General features: G+C 35.0%; 1 protein-coding gene across 2 annotated transcripts in view; it reads left to right on the top strand.

Annotated features, from left to right (window-relative positions):
* The window catches only part of WDHD1 (WD repeat and HMG-box DNA binding protein 1), a 61,181-nt gene that overhangs the window by 16,442 nt on the left and 24,611 nt on the right, over positions 1–20,128 (top strand). For both annotated transcript variants that reach the window (XM_045823975.1, XM_045823976.1), the window contains 8 exons: positions 2,547–2,639; positions 3,443–3,549; positions 3,946–4,087; positions 10,434–10,638; positions 13,073–13,260; positions 14,589–14,773; positions 17,575–17,816; positions 19,923–20,060. In XM_045823975.1, the coding sequence (XP_045679931.1) occupies positions 2,547–2,639; positions 3,443–3,549; positions 3,946–4,087; positions 10,434–10,638; positions 13,073–13,260; positions 14,589–14,773; positions 17,575–17,816; positions 19,923–20,060 (1,300 nt within the window). The remainder of the gene's footprint in view (positions 1–2,546; positions 2,640–3,442; positions 3,550–3,945; positions 4,088–10,433; positions 10,639–13,072; positions 13,261–14,588; positions 14,774–17,574; positions 17,817–19,922; positions 20,061–20,128) is intronic.

Here is a 20,128-nt window from a genome sequence, read left to right as displayed (position 1 = left end):
TAAAATATCAGTTAGATGTTTGGGGGAATCAGATAATGCTGATTCTAAAGTCCATATGGGAAACTGAAGTCTTAAAAAAAAAGTGATCGAGTCTAGCCCAGTGAGGTACAACAAATGATGATGCTGTGGGAATTAAAAGTTTGCTACTGACTCACAAATAGGCAGCCTATTAAACAGAAATGGATTCAATATATATGGGAGTTTGGTGTATAGTAAAGGTGGAGAAAAGGAGATTTAGTAACTGTTGACAAAGGGCATGAATACCAGTAAGTGAGAATCATTGAGCACCATCTTGGAGGCTTCCTACCGTATGGTGAATTGGCTATATTCTTTCAACTTTTCTGTATGTGTGAAATTGAAGAAGATTAATAAATTTAACATGAAAAGTAAATATTTTTATGTGATTAAAAATATTTCAGAGTCAAAGGACAAGTTTGGAACAATATGACAAAGAGCTGAGGTCAATGATATACAGAGTTCTTACAAAACAATAGGATCCCATTAGAAAGATGGGGGAACACCCCATGAGATTTATGAATTGCTTAATAACGCTAATTAGGTCTTCATTCAAAACAGGGGAAAGATTGGACAAGGACATGACCAGATAGTATATAGAAGAAGAAATACAGATGGCTTTTAACATGTGAAAATATATGCAGCCTTTCATACTGAAAAATACAAATTGAAGCTTTAGTGATAGTCTATTTTTCATTAATCAGATGGTCAGAAATCAAAAGTTTGATTATATGCTATGTGGATGAGGGTGTGTTGTTTTTGTCAGAATTAAAGACCAACAGTACCACTTCTAGGCTCATGTTTTATAAACATATTTATGCATATACACTATAGGGTACTATAACAAAAATGTTGCACTATTGTTTGTAGTAGCAAAAGTTTGGAAACATCCAAAATGTTCATTAATAGGGAATTAGTTAAATAAATTGTAGTATTCCTGAAAGTGAAATACTCTACAACTGTTAGAATATGATGTATCTGTATATCCTCACATGGAATAATCTCCAGGGAAATTAAGTAAAAAACATCAAGCTATAGCATAATAATAGGTATATAAAAATGCTGCTATTTATCAATTGGGTATATGCATACTTGTACATATGTACATATACATTCTCATATGGCCTATGCTTATATTTGCCTTTGGGAAGTAGAAACAGAATTTAGGTATGGGAGGGAGACTTGCTTTTCAATGCATTCCCTTTTGTGTCATGTGAACTTTTAAAAGTGTACAGTCTGTGTTAAAGTAATAAGTAGTTGTGGAATCCAGTATGTATTTTTTTTGCTTACAAAACATTAATTAATCTGATAAATTTTTTAATGATTTTATTTACTTTTTAAATGTTATTTATTTATTTTTAAACCATCAGTATTTTTTTAAGGATTTTAATTTATTTTATTTTTTAGACAGAGGAGAAGGGAGGGAGACAGAGGGGTAGAGAAACAACAATGTGTGGTTGCCTCTCATGTGTCCCCTACTGGGGAACTTGTCTGCATCCCATGCATGTGCCCTGACTGGGAATTGAACCAACAGTCCTTTGGTTCGTAGGCCAGCACTCAAGCCACTGAGCCACACCAGCCAGGGCTTATTTACTTTTTAAAAGATTTTATTTATTTATTTCTAGAGAGAGGGAAAGGGAAGGAAAAAGAGAGAGAGAAACATCAATGTGTGGTTGTGGTTGCCTCTTATGTGCCCTCTACTGGGGACCTGGCCTGCAACCCAGCCATATGCTCTGATTGGGAACTTAACTGGCAGCTCTTTGGTTTGCAGGCCAGCATTCAGTCCACAGAAACACACCAGCCACGGCTGTTTAAATTTTTTTAAAAATGTTACTTATTTTTAATCCTTATTTGAGGACTTTTTTTCCATTGCTTTTAGAGAGAGGAGAGAGAAGCAAACATCGATCTGAGAACTTTAGTCAATTTGCCTTCTCATACACACTCTGACTTGGGATCGAACCCACAACCTGCGTATATGCCCTGACTGGGAAACAAATCTGTTACCTTTTGGTGTATAGAATAAAACTCCAACTAACTGAGCCACACTAGCCAGGGCTGATTAATTTGGTTAATTTAAAAATTAATAAAATTAACATAGTTTTCCTGTTTATAAATAATAGTTTAACATGGAAAGAATGTATCATTTTAACTTTTTCTACTAGTCTGTTTCTTTGGAAGAATGGATAGGAGGATAAATTTCTGTAGTATTTTCAAAGTATTGTGGCTTCGATTCTTCTTTTCCAGTGAATGAGATGAATTTTTGGATTCAGAGGGCTTAGATACCTTAAAAGTAGTATTAAAAATACTAGTGACTACAGGGACTCTGTTTTTCAATGCAAGCAATAGAGTGACCATCAACTGTTTATTGCTTATCAAAATTTTAAGTAATTTTCTGAGTTTTGTTAGATGCCAATTAAAATATAAATTTGCTTTTATGTTTTGTAAGCTTATTTGGATGAATTTTCTGCCTTTTTTTCTCTTCAAATTTAATGTAAACTTTTCTTCAAACTGTGTTTTATCTTTTCTAATAGTTACTAGCAGTTCCTGTGGAAAAATTGGTTAAGCTATATAGAAGAGAAACTTGGGGTAATCAGTTTGATCTTTCAGATAATTCCATCTCTCAGGTAGGTTTTGTAAGTGACGCTTTCATTAGGCTAAAGGGAATATTTAATGTGTACTTTGCCTAAATATACTTGCAGTTAAATATTGATAGAAATGGAGGACAGCTCTAGACTGTTATGCGTGTGTCCACCTTCTGCCTCTTAGTCTTCTTTTAGCCAATAACTGGACAATAGGTAGGACTTTGCTAGGTCCTGTTTGACCTTTCTTCTTTGTGAAATTTGATAAGAAAATCTTTTAATTTATAAGAAGTCAAATTGAACTGTAGCATAGTATTAGAACAAGTTGTTCTCACATTTTCAGTAATTGACCTTTATTTTTAGATGAGTTTTACTAAGTCTTGTAATCATAGACTCTGGAATTTTAGATCTGGAAAGGTGGTTGTATTCCGCCCCCCCACCCCTCTCTTTCGTTTCTCTTTCATATATACCTGTTTTGTAGTTAAGGAAACAGAGGCCCAGTAACTGAGCAGTGGTTTAATAAGATTCACTTATTAGTTCTCTCCATGGTGATGGTGACTGCTAAGAGGAAATCTTGTATTTATCTCTCTTTCCAGGATAATAATTTTTTTTTTATATTTTGCTTTAAAACTTGTGCCGGTATAATTTTCGCATGATAAATTCATAGCTGCTAGTGAGAGGTGAAAATGATTGAAAAAGAAGTAAGCAAACTTTTTTTCCCATTTGTGTATCAGATCTAATTAGAAGTTATACAGAATATATCAAATAAGGGTTATTAAAATTTGAATTTGGTAAGGTGAGTGTTTAGTTTCAAATAATACAAAATTATTTATTGCTTTTCTTTATAGACCCTCAATATAGTTACCTGGTCTCCTTGTGGGCAATATTTAGCTGCAGGGAGTATTGATGGTTTGATTATAGTTTGGAATGTGGAAACTAAAGATTGCATGGAAAGGTATGATACGATATCTATTTTGTCTCTTGTTTATTTCAAATAAACTTTTCTTTGTTCTATGAAATATTTCAAATTTGTAATTATTAGATTGTCAAAATGCAAACAAAAACCTGTTAGTGTGTCAAAAGTCATTTACCATTTGTTGATTGATTTATTTGACTTTCATTTTTTTAATTTTATTTTTTAATTACAGTTGACATTCAGTATTACTTTATATTAATTTCTGGTTTATACCATAGTGGTTAAATAATTATATAATATACAAAGTGATCCCCCGATAATTCAGGTATTGATCTGGTACCATATGTATTTATTACATTTAACCTTTTCTACTTATAATATGTATAGTTTATGTTTTTCTTGACAGTGTTTTAGGAACTTACTTTTTATTTTTAGGGTAAAACATGAGAAAGGTTATGCAATTTGTGGCCTGGCCTGGCATCCTACTTGTGGTCGAATAGCATATACTGATGCAGAAGGAAATCTCGGGCTCCTGGAGAATGTCTGTAACCCCGATGGAAAGACCCCGAGCAGTAAGGTAATAAGTAATATCGTAGAACAGTTTCTTCAAAGTCCTTCTGTGGTTATATAGATTTTGAAAGCACAACAACCTACGTTATTATCTTGGAAAATTAAAATTTATGTGACTATTTTTAGTAATGATCCTATAGTAAAGAAAATTGGTTAATCTGATGTTTCCCAAATGTATTTTACTAAGAAACTATTTTTCCTCCATATAATGCTTATTAATATTCCTTGAATGTCCAAGGAATACCTTTGTGAAATACTGGTTTTCTAGTTCGTTGTTCTGGGGATTGTTACTTAAATACAGGCATACCTCAGACATATTGTGGGTTCAATTCCAGGCCACTGCAAAAAAGCGAGTATCATGTAAAGCAAGTCACAAATTTTTTGGTTCCCCAGTGCATGTTAAAATTGTATATATACTATACTGTAGTTTATTAAGTGTGCAATAGCATTAAGTCTAAGAAAACAATGTGCATACCTCACTTAAAAATTCTTTATTACTAAAAAATGTTAACCATCTTCTGAGCCTTCAGTGCATTGTAATGTTTTTCCTGATGGAGGGTCTTTACCTTCAATTTGTAAAAAATGTAATATCTGTAAAGCACAATAAAATGAAATATGCCTATAAATGTTTTATAGCTAAAGATTAAAGTTCATTGTAACTTAGTTTTGGCGGATAAACTTTTTTTGCTCTGAATTAGCTTTAACTCTTACAGCTACTCATATATCTCTATGCTTAGCCATGTAACCTTACTAAGGCTTGCTTTAAATAGTCTACTCAAGAAAAAAGTAAACAAAGATGAGACCAAAAAGAGAAAGATAAAAAAACACTCCACCTTTTTTTATACCTCCTTGTTTTTGTTCATTATTCTCCCTACCTGGCAAATACACCCATTTACTTTTTAAGTCTTGGTTTAAACTCTCAGTTAAAGTTGCAGACTTCATACATGCTTTTATTTCTGTCCAGATACCTGGTATGTGAAACCCCTACTAAAACTATATTAAAGGAATTTTAATTTTTAAAATTTTATTTATTTACTTTTTCAGAGATGGGAAGGGAGGGAGGAAGAAAGAAAGGGAGAGAAACATTGATGGGAGAGAGAAACATTGATCAGTTGCCTTCCACAAACAACTGGGGACTGAACCCATAATCCAGGCATGTGCCTTGCCAGGGAACTGAACCAGTGACCCTTCTGCTTTGTGAAATGATGCCCAACCAACTGAGCCATTACTGGTCAGGCCTAAAGGAATTTTTTAAAAATGCACAATCCCATAAGGCCAAAGAAAACAGTTGAAGTACTGATAATAATAATATTTTGGAGGTTGGAAAATAGAAGATGATTGGAAACTAACTTGACCTTTTCAGAAAGTTGAACTCGACGACCTCAATGGAGAAAAACTGAGGTACAGTTCAGCTTGCCTGGCTGACACCCCAACGATTCAGAATTTGATAGCATTAGGTACTTCTAAAAGTAGGTTGAAAACAGGAGGGTTGTTTTCTAAAGCAAGTAGATCTCTCCAGTGTCAACATTGGTGTGCACAGCTAGGTAACTCTCCTTCCTCACCCCCAGACACATTCTGGTAGAATGTTGGAGATTTATTCTTTAGTAAAGGTAACATAGAGGTGTTTGGTCCAGGCACACTTTATAGTTTACTGGCATTAGGTGAAGGGAAAATACTGTACTGAAAAGGATTAAATAAAACTGTGTATGCTTAAGTGTTGAAATACCCAGTTCACTTTTTATACTTTGCTCCCAGAGAGATGTTGGCCAGTCTTACATGCTTTTCAGGCTGAAGATTGGAAGAATCATGTTAGGGGAATTTGTTTAGGAAAAAAAGACCTAAAGAGAGAATAGAAGATTCTTAACTCCAGGAAAAACAAAAAGTTGTAAAAGAAAGAAAACACGATCATAAAATAATATACTATTATCTATAAAATAGGTAGGAAGGAATAATGCAACATCTAGAGTTATTGTGAGGATTTAATAAATTATGTATAAAGAATTAGAGATCAAAAAAGTGTGATCAGGAAAAATTCATAAGAATTTTGTGGTTAGAAGGTCACAACAGTTCCTAGAAAGTAGAGTGGTCTAGGGAAGCTTCTTTAATGGAATTAAGGAAACATTGCCTCAGTAAAAGATCTGATTAATCTGATATCCTCTCTCAATAAATTTGTATTAACATCATTCTTCAAACATCAGAAACTTAGAATCACACACCCTGCAAGACATTCAGAAATACTTCACCAGGTGAGTATGACAGTGAAGAAGTTTGAGAGCCTGCTGAGGTGGCTAACCTGATAGGACCATGTAAGTGGTCCAGAGACCTAAAGATAGCATTGGTGTAAAGAAGACATTGTGAAGCTACAAGAATGCATGGAGAATAACCTTACACCCAATGTCAACCCAGTCACAGATGTGCTCAAAAAAAGTAGCTTTTAAAGATTTTTCTGGAAAAATGGACACATTCAAATGGTTACAAATTTTTAATAACTTGAGATACATTTGTGCTTTGAAAGAGTTAGTCCTGGAAGCTAAAGAATGTGTTGAAAATTCCTACAAAAGCAAAAAAAAACCTCAAGAAACATCCCAACTGCATAAGAAGTTTAAGAAGCCCATGGCTGGTTACCTCCACTTCAAGGAGAAGTGGCTCCTATTCTCCCAAATGCACCCCAAACTCAGGAACCAGGAGCTGACCAAGGTCCTGTCTGAGAAATACAAGGAGCTCCTAGAGCAGGTGAAGCTGAAATAGATTCAAGATTTCTAGAAGAAACTGGAGTTTGAGGAGAAAGTGGCTTTACTTAGGAAGGACTACCCTGGTATAGTCCAAAACTCCAAGAAATCTCTGGTCCCCAAAAAGAACCCAACCAGAGCCCAAAAGAAGTTTTAGGAGAATATAAAAGTGAAGTTCCCCCCGCCCCGTCCCTGAAAACTGTTTTTCTGAGAAGATAAAATTCCATGGAGAGCCCTGACTGGGTGGCTCAGCTGGTTGGATCATTGTCCTATACACCAAAAGGCCGCGGGATTGATACCCAGTCGGGATGTATGGGAGGCAACCAGTTGATGTTTTTCTCTCATTTTTCTCTCTCTAAGATACATGTATACATATATCCTATATATCTTATCATATATATATACACACACACACACATATATTATCTCTCTCTCCCCTTCTCTCTCTAAAATCAATAAATACATATCCTTGGGTGAGGATTAAAAAAAGTAATTTCCTGAAGAGACCACAAAGCCCCCAGTGAAGGAATACCAGGAGTTTTACCAGGATTTGTGGTCGAGTAGGGAGCTGTGAGACCTGGCCCTGAGGGAATGAATGGTGGAGATCAGTTGACACTGGCAGCACATCCTGCAAAGTCATAAGGAGCATTATAAGAAGCAGGCTGAGGAGCTGCAGAAACAGTACAAGGAAGACCTGCAATCACTGGCTCAAGAGTGCAGCTCCTGAGGAATACTCTGCTTACAGAGAGAACTTATACTAAGTGAAGAACATGAGCATGAGTGGAGCCTGAGACGCCAAGATCATTAGAACTAACGTGCGGTCTCCATCAGCAAGGACTGTGCAAGGCTGCAGGCTCCAGAGACAGAATCATCAGACTATTGGGGCCGTTCTCATGACTCACAGGAGAAGAAAATGAGGAAGATGCGGAAAAGGCAGTAGCTCCTCAGACTCCAGTGGTGGCAGTGAAGATGGAGAATGTGAGGGCAGCAGCTGCAGTTCATCTCCTTCAGGGGAAGCTTCTGACTCAAACTTTAGCCGAGCTTTGTTCATTCCCCAAATGATGGGACATAATTTCCCACCGAAAGTCTTTGGCATTGACGTTATATTAAAAGGCTCTTCTCCCTGTCCCTTTTCATTTTCTTCCTTCTTTCCTTCCTTCCTCAAAAGAAAATAGGACTTGTTGGAAAGAAGAGATCTTTGTAGGATCTTCTGGCTCTGCTTTATACCCCAGTGCCACCTCCCTCCAGAGAAACTCCATGCAATTAAGTCTCTTAGAATAAACAATGATGTGAGTGGGTTGTGGAGGGCATACTGGACTGGACACTGGGTTTTCTGAGGTTAGAAGTTTTACTCCTCATCTTTTGCCTGCCTGAAGTAGTAGGGACACCCGTGAGCCAATGACCCGTACTTTGTGAAACTATCTCTCAGGACTCTTGCATTGGAACTAGGAAGGAGAAGATTTGATTGATTGGAGATAGGGTAGTTGCCTTGAAAAAAATTGTTGGGGTTTTTACTGTAGTTGCTATTATGGACAAAATAATTAGGTTAATTTTAAAAAATCAAAAAAGGAATTAGAAGAGTCTAACACAATACTTTGTAAGTGTTGCTCTTATATCTATTCAGCCATGAATAGCATTTACATGGTTGTAATAATATAAATACTATATATTGATCCAACCAAAATGAGAATATATCTCTATTGGGAAGATTAGGGTAGGAGAATAGTATGCATGTATACAAGGGGGTAGAGGTGGTTGGAAAATGCACCAAACCTTTATCTTTCCTAATAGAAGGCTGTTAGGATCTGTTATGTAAATAGCAATTAAAACTGAAAAAGTAGCACTGCAATATTATTTACAAGTATGGAGGAAGGTATCAAAAGAAACAACTAAGAGCAGAGGCTCTGCAGAGGACTATTTCCATTTTTATAATGCTGTTTGACTAATTTATGTTCATGTTACAACATTGATAAAAGACAAAAAGTAAATTGAGAAATAATTTTTAGTTCAGTGGTTACCCATTCAGGATTGCTCACTTTTCCCATTTTTCTTTTACTCTTCATAGTATATATTTCTCTCACAAAAACTCTTAACACTTTACGGCCCTCACCATAAATGTAAGGCAAAACCCTCATTTTCTAAATAAGAAAATCACTTCCCCAAATTTTTAAAAAAGATTTTATTAATTTCTAGAGAGGGGAAGGGAGGGAGAAAGAGGGAGAGAAACAGCAGTGTGTGGTTACCTCTTGTGTGCCCCCCATTGGAGTCCTGGCCTGCAACCCAGGCATGTGCCCTGACTGGGAATCAAACCTGTGACCCTTTGGTTGGCAGGCAGGCACTCAATCCACTGAACCACACCAGCAAGGGCCCCTCAAATTTTTAAAAAAATTTTATTTATTTACTTTTAGAGAGGTGAAGGAAGGCAGAAAAAGAGGGAGAGAAACATCAGTGTGCAAGAGCTCATGCCCCCCAACCTGGGGACCTGGCCTGTAACCTAGGCATTTGCCCTGACTGGGAATTGAACTGGCGACCTTTTGATTTACAGTCTGAGCCACACCAGCCAGGGCCAAAAAATTTTTTAAATTGTATTAATTATTGATGATGCTCCAACATGGTCTATAGCTGTCCACTGGGTGTGCAGGCTTTGGGGTTTCCCTGGTGGTACAGGCCAAAGTCAGCCCCCACCTGTGTTTTTCCTGGGTAACCTTACCTGGGCTATAAAGTAATCTGAGGTGGTTGCTACTTGTGCTGGGCTTGGAGATTTCCAGGCAAAGCCAAACTGAATCTAGGCTGGCTACTGCTAGTGCCAGGCCTGGGGCCACTTAGCAAGAGGTACAGGGGCTGCAGGCTCCCTGAGGTCTGCTGTTGCTTGTTTGAGAGGATTTAGGAAGTTGTGAAGCATGAGCCAAGATCAGCCATTCCTATGGAAAAGTCTCTGTCAATAGCTTGGGTGGGTTGGTAAGTTGGGAGGGATACAAGTTGGGTGGGACAGAGTCTCAGGGAATCTCCAGGGCTGGGCACATAGTGTTAGCCAGGTTGATGGAATCTCAGATGTGGCACCTCCCTATGTGTTCTGTGGCTCTGTGGGGGAGGGTTCAGAAAAGGGACAATGGCCTTTCTGTCTAGGAGAAAGCTGTCCCCCAGCTTCCTCCTTGGTGCCAGATCCTTCACTTCCTTCCTGTATGCCACTGATGCCTTTCAAACTGCACAATGGTGCTTGAGCTCAGAGGGAGTGAGTCTGAGTAGGTGAGTCCATACGTGGGTTCTTTAAGAGGAACTGCTTGGGACTGTAGAAGTTTCTTCCACCGACTTACTTTGTTCCAAATGAAAGTAAATGAGAGAATCTCTGGGGAATGACTTTTGAGGAATAACATCTTCCCTTAAATTTCGGTACATACAGTATTTCTTTACAAACAGTCCTACACTCCTGCCCTATTGGTCAGTCGTAAGGCATTTAAAGTAAGGACTAAGTCTTATATAAATGTAATCCTCATAAATACACTTATTATTTTTATCAGGACATTTGCTTAGTAGAGTTCAAGGTGCATATTAAAAGATTGCTTTTTGAGTAATTGAGTTTATCAAAATAGTTCACTAGTACTTTCTAATTTATATTTATTTAAGGTATCTAGCAGAGTGGAAAAGGATTACAATGATCTTTTTGATGGAGATGATACAAGTAATGCTGTTGATCTAAATGACGATCCAGGTGAAGGCCCTTCTTTTTCAAGAGGAATTATGAATGATGATGAGGATGATGACATCATGCTGGCTTCAGGTCGTCCAAGACAGCGAAGCCACTTCCTAGAAGATGATGAAAACTCAGTTGGTATGAATTGACTTGTGGATGTGACGATCCGTCCTAAAAATTTTCAATTTTTTATTACAACTGTTATTTAAAAATCATTATTGATTTTGTTGAATGTAGCTAAAGCACTCTGTAGAGGGAAATTAATGGCACTAAATACTTATATTTGAAAAGGTTTCAGATCAACAAGTTTAGCAAACTAGAAAAAGAAGAAGTTAACCCCAAGCAAGAAGAAAAAAAGAAATAAAAAGCAGGTTTAGGTGAGATTGACAATAATAAGTATTTTTTGCTATTCCTAATGCACTCTTGTGCATAATGCACACCCACGTTTTTGGCCCAAACTTTCAGAGAAAAAAATCTTTTGTTTTAATTTTTTAATTCAATTATCTATTTATATTTAGAAGCACAATCAATTATTGTATTCCAGGGTATTGTTTTGCATACAGACATTACTGCTTTCTAGAATTATACTTTTAATGCTTAAGCATAAATAAAAGAATTTAAAACATTTATATAGATACATAATTAGGGCTGCCTATGTGTAATGCATGTCCTTATTTTTCCCTCAAAAATTTGGGCAAAAAAGTGTACATTATACACAGCAAAGTACGGTATTTAAAAAGCCAATGAAACGAAAAGCTATTTCTTTGAAAAGATCAGTAAAATTAATAAATCTCTATCCTGACTGATCAAGAAAGAAAAACATAAATGACTGACATAAGTAAGGAAGAAGGGTCATCACCATAGATCCTGTAGATCTACATTATTCTATGTGGTAGCCACTAGCCACATGTGGTTATTAAACACTTGAAATGTGGCTAGTTCAACTTAAGAAATGATGTTAAGTGTGTGATGCAACCAGGTTTTCAAGAATAGTACAAAAATAGTAATGTAAAATATCTTAGTCATTTTTTACATTAAGCACATGATGAAATTATATTTTAAATGCAGTATAATATTAAAATTAATTATTCCTGGTTTTACTTTATAAAATGTGGATACTAGAAAATTTAAAATTACATATGTAGCCCATGTTATGTTTCTGTAAGACAGTACTGCTATAAATATTAAAGGGACAATAGAATATTATGAGCAACTTTGTGCCCATTAATTCAACAACTTAGATGATATTGACAAATTCTCTGAAAAATACAAACTCCCTAGCTAACTCAGGAAGAAATAGATAACTTGAATGGTACTGTATCTGTTAAAGAAATTGAGATTGTATATAAAAATCTTCAAATAAAGTATCTATCGCAACAACTAATATAATACATTTGAATGTTAACAAGTAAAATGTCAAATGGCAGTAAATTGTGCTGCATTTAAATCATATTGGGTTTATACAATAGTAATCTTTAATGATTTAGTCTTAGGAGTTCATTATACTGCTATATATTGTTTTTGTTGGAAGTATATGAAGAAAAATCAGCCCCACACAAATAGGTAGTTTGAAAAGGAAGAAGTATTTTAATTATTCACATAATTGTGGATATTCTCTGCTACTACACCAAAAAACTCAACATGTGGAAGTTTTTTAAATATTACTTGTGTGCTTGCTTTGGCAGCACATATGCTAAAATTAAATATTACTTGCAATGTGGAATCTGAAAACTTCTCAATGAACTTTTCAACTCTATTACATTAAAATCCATTGGTCTAACTCGAACTTTGAATGACTTTTTTACCACGTTTGATTTTATAACATAGACATTGGTAATTTGGTCAGCACTGGCTTGCTAAGGTTTGTGGACCTTCCTTAAATGGACACATTATCCAAAATATATTTGTTAGTGTCATCAATCTTTCCTGAAGTTTTTAAATATAGGGAAGCAATAAAACTCATGTTGGTGGATACAGGTTTTCCAATATTCTGATTTTTGTTTGTAAGCTCAAATTTTATCATTGGTAACAAATTCTGTCAGTTATTCATTTTCAAGAAAATGTTTGCCAGATACCCAAGTCTGCATAACCATAGTTTATTTGGCATTATTTCAAGTAAAAATGGTGTTTCATGTAAGTTCAGCTTACAACTCAATGGCTTAAATGCTTTCTTTTCTTTCTTTCTTTGTTGTTTTGTTTGTTTGTTTGTTTGTTTGTTTGTTTTTGAGACAACTATCGTACTTTATGTAGACTTCCCATTTCAGAGAACATTTTAAAATATCTGTGTGGGATCAATATTTAATAAAATTATATTTTGCCGCAATTGAGTGGTGGTTAACAGTTCATTGACCTCTGGCAGATTGGTGCCCCTGACTCAATGAATGCTGAGTCACGAGTAGTGTTAACCTCTGTTGCTTTTTCACCATCAGGGCTAATGCAAACACAGGGAAGAGGCAGATAACATGTTAGTATTACTAAGTGTGAGCGAAAAGGTTATTCGATTTCATAATGCCTTTCTTTTTCCAGATCATTGGTGTTTATGAGTCTCTAATTATAATCCTTTGTATTTTAGATTTAACAATGCTGAAAACTGGTTCTAGCCTTCTCAAAGAGAAGGAGGAAGATGATCAAGCAGACAGCATTTACAATTTACCGCTTGCAACGTCCCAGAGGCCATCTTATGATGGGCCTATGCCTACTCCCCGGCAAAAGCCATTTCAGTCAGGTTCCACACCCTTGCATCTCACTCACAGATTCATGGTAAGCCTTGGATCAACACTTCTAAATACTGTTATCTTGTGTTTAAGCATTTTCTCTCACTATAGCTAAACTAGTTCAGTAAAAATATTTTTAAAGAACTGGTCTGGAGCCTTTGGTTGATTTTAAATTTACCTCACAGCCTTAGTCTTATTTCAACTTTATTACTGAAAATTGTGTTAAGTAAAATTTGCCCTGCAAAATGATATATAATGAACCTAAGTAAATGTGGCTTTATCTTGCAGTACCTCTTCTAAACCTATACTTGACTATACTTCTAAACCTTAATTCTCATATTATATTAGTTTTTACATAGGAGATTATACTGATGCCATTATACTACTTAAAAGGTATTTTTTTTAGAAGGGAAATCGTACAGTATGTTAGGTGATATATCTATGAAAAAGAACTGTCTGCCCCCTTTCCCTACTCCACCCCACTGGAATGTAAGTTCCCCAAGGATGGAGGATATTCTGTTTTGTTTACTGAGAGCACTTAGAACAAAGTGTGGCACAGTAGGGCTTAAATATATATTTCCTGAATGGATGAGTGAATATTAGCTTTTTGTCTTAATTTTGAGAGCTAAAAAAATTTAATATTTCAATTTGTTCATTATTTGAGGTTTTCCACTCAAGACTTTGCTGTGCTTTTTGGAAGGAATAGGCCTGGCAGAAATGTGTATGTAAATTTTAAAGGGATATTTTATTTTAATAAAACTGTATCAATGACCATTATCTAATAATAAGGCTTAATTTTTTATGATTGTCAACTATTTTATATATAAAGTTATATTTATGGTAGAGGAAAGGAAAGACTTGGGCCTTTTGTGAGCCTGTAGTGTACATCAGTGGAAGATAAGTTTTCCAAAGTGATACGATTTATGTTGCCTTAAAATGTATGTATTTATTCCTCTAATATAAGCCAGTTATTTGGAACAGAAGAACATGCTGTCATTTACAACAATACTTTTTAAGTAAATAAATTTTTGAAATGTTTGAGAAATACAATGGTTTGGTTGTTCAAAGGTCAGTTATAAAGTGTTTTTTTAAACAGCAGTAATATAATTAAAAATGTTAAATGAAATATTCCACTTCCTAATAAGTTTGTGCTATATATATCTTTATTTCATGAGGAGAAGAATAATTATTGTAGCTCTGATGTTACTTGTGTTACCTGAAACAATTTAGAGGTAAATGAGCTGTGGTTGTTCCTGTAACTTAAACCTTGATATAGACTGAATCATAATATTTGTTAATTTATACCTCTTTAGACTACTGATTCTCAGAGCTTTGGTTTTTCTCAGACTTGTGTTTAACCTTACATGTTTGTAGGTGTGGAACTCTATTGGAATCATTCGCTGCTATAATGATGAGCAAGACAATGCCATAGATGTGGAGTTCCATGATACCTCCATATACCATGCGACGCACTTATCAAACACTTTGAATTATACAATAGCAGATCTTTCCCATGAAGCTGTTTTGTTCGCATGTGAAAGCACTGATGAACTAGCAAGGTAAATTTGAGATTAGAAAGAATTTGTCACTGTTGAACGGTTAGATGGGTTGTTTAAATTCAGTACAAAAAGTTAATGAAACCAACTTACATCTTTTATAGTGTGGAGTTTCAGAGCAAAGAATTTAGTATAAATATCAGCTCACTCATAATTCCCCAGAACATAGCTATTTTTGCCTAATTGTCTCCTTTTTATATTTTTTAACTACAAGTCAAAATGACATCATATGATTTTAATACAAGACAAATTGGACTATTTTTACATTATTATTATTTTTTATTAGTGTAAGAATAATATATATTAATTGTAAACAAATTTAAGTACAGAATTTTTAGAAAATTAAAGTTTCCTACTGAATTCAACTTAGATATAACTACTGTAAACAGTGTATGTGTCCATCCTGATATCTTTTTGTATGAACACTCCTTTTAAATTTCCATATTGAGGTATAATGTATATATATAATAAAATGTACTGACTTAGATTTACAGTTTGATAAGTTTGATAAATTTGTATGTACTCAGATAACCATAATCACAATCAAAATAGTTTTTATCACCCAAAAATGTTTCCTCATATTTCTTTGCAGTATACCCAATCCCAGCCTTGGAAAATTACTAATCTGGGTTTTTGTTGTTGTTGTTTTTGGTTTTTGTTAATATAGATTAGATTTGAATCTTTTCTTTAAAAAAGAAAAACACTCCCTGACCAGTGTGGCTCAGTTGGCTGGGCAGCGTTCCTTGAAGCGAAAGGTTTCAGTCTGATTCCCAGCCAGGGCATGTGCCTGGATTGTGGGTTTGGTCCCCCGCCGGGGCATACATGAGAGGCAATCCTCTGATATTTCTCTTTCTCTCTCCCTCCTCCTCCTCTGTCTAAAATAAATAAAATCTTTAAAACACATATACACACACCAAAAAATGTTACTGCTATTTGTGTTTGATTAAAAAAAAAATTTTATTCTCACTCAAGAACACTTTTTTACTGCTTTAGAGAGAGAGGAGAGGGGAGAGAGAAAAAGAGAGCTTCTCATATGTACCTCAACTAGGGGTCCACACCTGGGTAAGTGTCCCCCAACTGGGAATCAGATTCCTAACCTTTCAGCCAATGGGATGATGCTCCAACCAACTGAGCTACACCAGCTAGGACTCTCTGTTTGATTTTTTTAAACTTAGTATATTTTGGATCTCTTTTATATTTCAATAGGTAGGGAGGGGGGTAAATAGGAAGGTAGGTAGGTTGATGAAAAGTTATGGTGGAAAAGCTGTAGATGCAGAGGGTTTTTTTGTTTTTTTGTTTTTTTAAGACAAAGACATTTTACTAACCTTTTGTTTTTCCAGCCAAGTTTCCTCTTTCTTGATTTTTTCCTTCAGCTGATTATAATATTTATACACTTAATCATAGATTTTACTAACTCCCAGGTGAGCTGAAATTCAAACTCTTCTCATTAAATAGATTAGCTCCTCGCTACTCGAAATGTGGTCCACAAACTAACAGCATGAGTTACCTAAGAGCTTGTTGAAAACAGAATCTCAGATTCCATCCTAGAGCTAATCAGAGCCTATATTTTAGCAAGATCCTTAGGTGATTGAGCATGTATTAAAGTCTGAGAAATACTATATTAGGTCATTTCTAAAAATAATTTAAAAATTTTTTTCAATTACAGTTGACATACAATATTAGTTTCAGGTGTACATTAGGTCATTTTAACATTTTAATTGGTTTTTTAATTGACACATTGTAAAATCAATATTGAATTAGTTTATTTAATTCAATATTAAATTAGTTTATTAAAATAAAGCACTGTTGACTTAGTGTCTCTAGCCCAGAATATCTTACATAATTAAAACTTTTATTTGCATGTACAATTTTGATTTCAGATACTCTTTTGTTTTCCAGATAAATACTTCATAACCATGTATGATATTTTCATTTTAAAATTATTGTTCGGAAAGTCAGTACTGCCTCAGATTAACAGTGCAATGATATATGCATTCCAAAGCCTAAGTTTAATAATAATTTACATGTATATGTGTATATACATGTGTATATATGTATACTTATATATGCAAAGATGAAGAAAGACTGGAAATAAATTATAAGCAGTGGTTGGTAATCACTAGTAGGATTATATGTGATATTTTTTTTTCTCTTTTAGTTTTCCCATATTATTTTTTGGGCCGGGGGGGCAATGAGGGAACTGTTGCCTAACATTTTGAAGCTTTCTTCCTTTTTAAAAATTTGGTTGTGATTTTTGTGTGCATTTATTTATTTTTTAAAAGGTTTTATTTATTATTTATTTTTAGAGAGAAGAGAAGGGAGGTAGAAAGAGAGGGAGAGAGACATCATTGTGTGGTTGCCTCTTGGCATGCCCCCCCCACTGGGGACTTGGCCACTACCCCAGGCATCTGCCCTGACTGGGAATTGAACTGATGACCGTTTGGTTCACAGGCTGGCACTCAATCCACTGAGCCACAGCAGCTAGGGCTGATTTTTGTATGCATTTAAAACCTAGCATCATACATACTCTGCACATTTTAGCTGTCTTTTTTTTTTTTTTTTTTTTAACATTATGCTGTGATCATTTTCCTGTATATTTAAGTATTCTTCAATAACATGATTGTTAATGGTTTTAATATAGTTCATTTTAAATATATTTCATAATTCTTAAAGATGTTTCTTGTACTATTGTGTGTAACAGAAAAATAAACTATTTAGTTTTGTTACTAGGTATCATGATTAGCTATATATGTAAAATATCAAATATGAAAGTTTGATTGTTCCTATCTTGTTTGAATTTTTAGCAAGCTTCACTGCCTACACTTTAGTTCTTGGGATTCAAGCAAAGAGTGGGTAGTAGACATGCCTCAGAATGAAGACATTGAAGCCATATGTCTTGGTCAGGGATGGGCTGCTGCTGCCACTAGTACCTTGCTCCTTCGATTGTTTTCTATTGGAGGTGTTCAGAAAGAGATCTTCAGTCTTCCTGGGCCTGTGGTGTCAATGGCAGGACATGGAGAACAGCTTTTCATTGTTTATCACAGAGGTAGGTTTTTTGCTAGTCTTTTATCATTTTACCATAACCTAAAGTAAATGGAAATTACTTAGCTTTTTTTCCATTCTTCTCTCTTTGTGTTGGATTATAGACCTCTTTTTGCATACTTTTTTAGCATTTGACTCTGTAATTTTTTTTAGTGTAATTTTTAAGTGTATAGAATTTTATTGTATTCACTAATAGCAATGAGAATGAAAACATTTTATTTGTAGAAGAACTGTATTAGAGAAAGAATTTCAAGGTAGAGTTTGGTTAATTACTTCCATGACTATGTCTTAAAAGAATTTTCAGAATGTAAATGCCTGGAGAACTAAACTAACGCTAGTCTGAAGAACCAAAACGGCTTTGAAGTGACTTTTTAAAAAGTTGCCGCCTTTTCCTCACCTCATATTCTCTCTTCAGTCCCCACCACTATATTCAGACTGGTTTTATTAAGGTTACCAATTATTTCTTTATGCTTATTTTTATAGAATAATTCTATCATACTTTTTTTCCTTGACTTCAGTGACATCACCGATTTTTTTGCCTCACTGATAGTTCTTTCAGCTCTTTTGGTGGCCCCTCCTCCCGTGATGACCCCTCTTCTCTAGTGCTCTCTAGGTCAGGAGTTTTCAGTCTTTTGATTGCTTATGCACAGCAAGAAGTACATTCTATACTGCTATTTTGAACATGCCTGCAACTGTAACTGAAATAAAAATCTCATGGACAATATTTCCTCTTTGATTTAATTTTTTAAAATAATGGTTGCAGTCTGAATTGATTTCGTGACTCATATGTCAAAAAATGCAGTTTAAGAAATTGTCCTGGGGGATCTCATTATGAGTCATATCTTTAAATACATCCATATGTCCATGACTTCTAAATTAATATCACCAGCCCTACCCTCTTCTTGTATTTTCATTCAGACTTGTCCACTTGAAATATCTGTGTAGGTTTGATATACAGCTCAAACTTAACTTGATCATAATAAAACTGATAACATTTTTTTCCTCCAAACTTGCTTCTTACTTAGTTACCCTGTCTTGGTAAATAGCATGCTATCAATCAGCTGTTCAAGCCAGGAATGCAAGAGTTATCCTTGATTCTTCTCTTTCCCTTGCCTCACCCCTCAAATCAACTCTGTCAATAAGATCATAGCATCATGTCAGTTCTTTGGAACAACACATTCCAAATCTGTCTCTTTAGCTCCTCCACTAAAACCCCAGCCCCACCCACATCTCATCTCTTGGGCTATTGAATAGCCTTCTAACCAGTCTTCATCTTCAGTTCTTGCATTCTCTAATTCATCTCCACATAGCAGCTGGATAACCTGTTAAAAACATGCACTCCTTCACTTAGATTCCTCTGATGACTTCCCAGTGCTTTTAGAATAAAATTCAGACTTCTTATCATAGCTGACCAGATCCTACAAGATCTGATCTTTACCTCTTCAACCTTCTTGTGCCACTTTTTCTCTTGATGCTCATTCTGGCCATACAGGCTTCTTTATATTCTTCAAACTCACCAAGCTTGTTGCCACCTTTGAACCTTTTCATTAGGTGTGTTCTGTCTGTCTACTATAGTGCTCCTCTTCCTAACATTTCGATGGCTGGCTCCAACTTAGAATCCATATCTCAGCTTAAATTTCACTTTCTGAAAGGGGGCATCTCTGACTAGCTTATCTGAAGTAACTACTCAGCCTGGCACTCTGTATCACATGATTATTTTAATTCTTTGATAGCACTTAGCATTTTTTTGTTCTTTTATTTGTTTTTTAATTTATTTGTTTGTATCTCCTACCTAAATATGAATTTTATGAGAACAGTGGTTTTATCTTGTTTACCATTGTAGCACCAGTGCCTGGCACATAGTAAGCCGTCTGTAAACATTTCTTGAGTGAGTGATTTACCCTTATAGCCACTTTATGTAAATAGTCCATGTAACATATAGTATTCTGCCTTTTATACCTGAATGGTGCCCAGTTAGGTAGGTTATTCATAAAAAGTAGTGGTAGTTAATCTAAGAAACAAAATTGGTTTAATTCACAGAATATAATTTAGACTGCAGTATAGCTAAATAATCTTTGATACTTTATGTATATTTATATTTTTTCACTAGGAACGGGATTTGATGGGGATCAGTGCCTTGGAGTTTATCTGCTAGAACTGGGGAAAAAGAAAAAACAAATTTTGCGTGGTGATCCTCTTCCTCTTACAAGGAAATCCTACCTTGTGTGGGTTGGATTTTCAGCTGAAGGCAAGACAAATTCATTTATTTATATTAAAGACATTTTCAAGAAGAAAACTGTTTCATTGTTTCTAATT

This window comes from Phyllostomus hastatus, unplaced genomic scaffold (genome assembly GCF_019186645.2).
Source record: "Phyllostomus hastatus isolate PE091 unplaced genomic scaffold, TTU_PhHast_1.1 phas_scaffold_501, whole genome shotgun sequence".
In the NCBI taxonomy this organism is placed as follows: Eukaryota; Metazoa; Chordata; class Mammalia; order Chiroptera; family Phyllostomidae; genus Phyllostomus; species Phyllostomus hastatus.
This window is presented reverse-complemented; position numbering and strand designations above follow the sequence as displayed.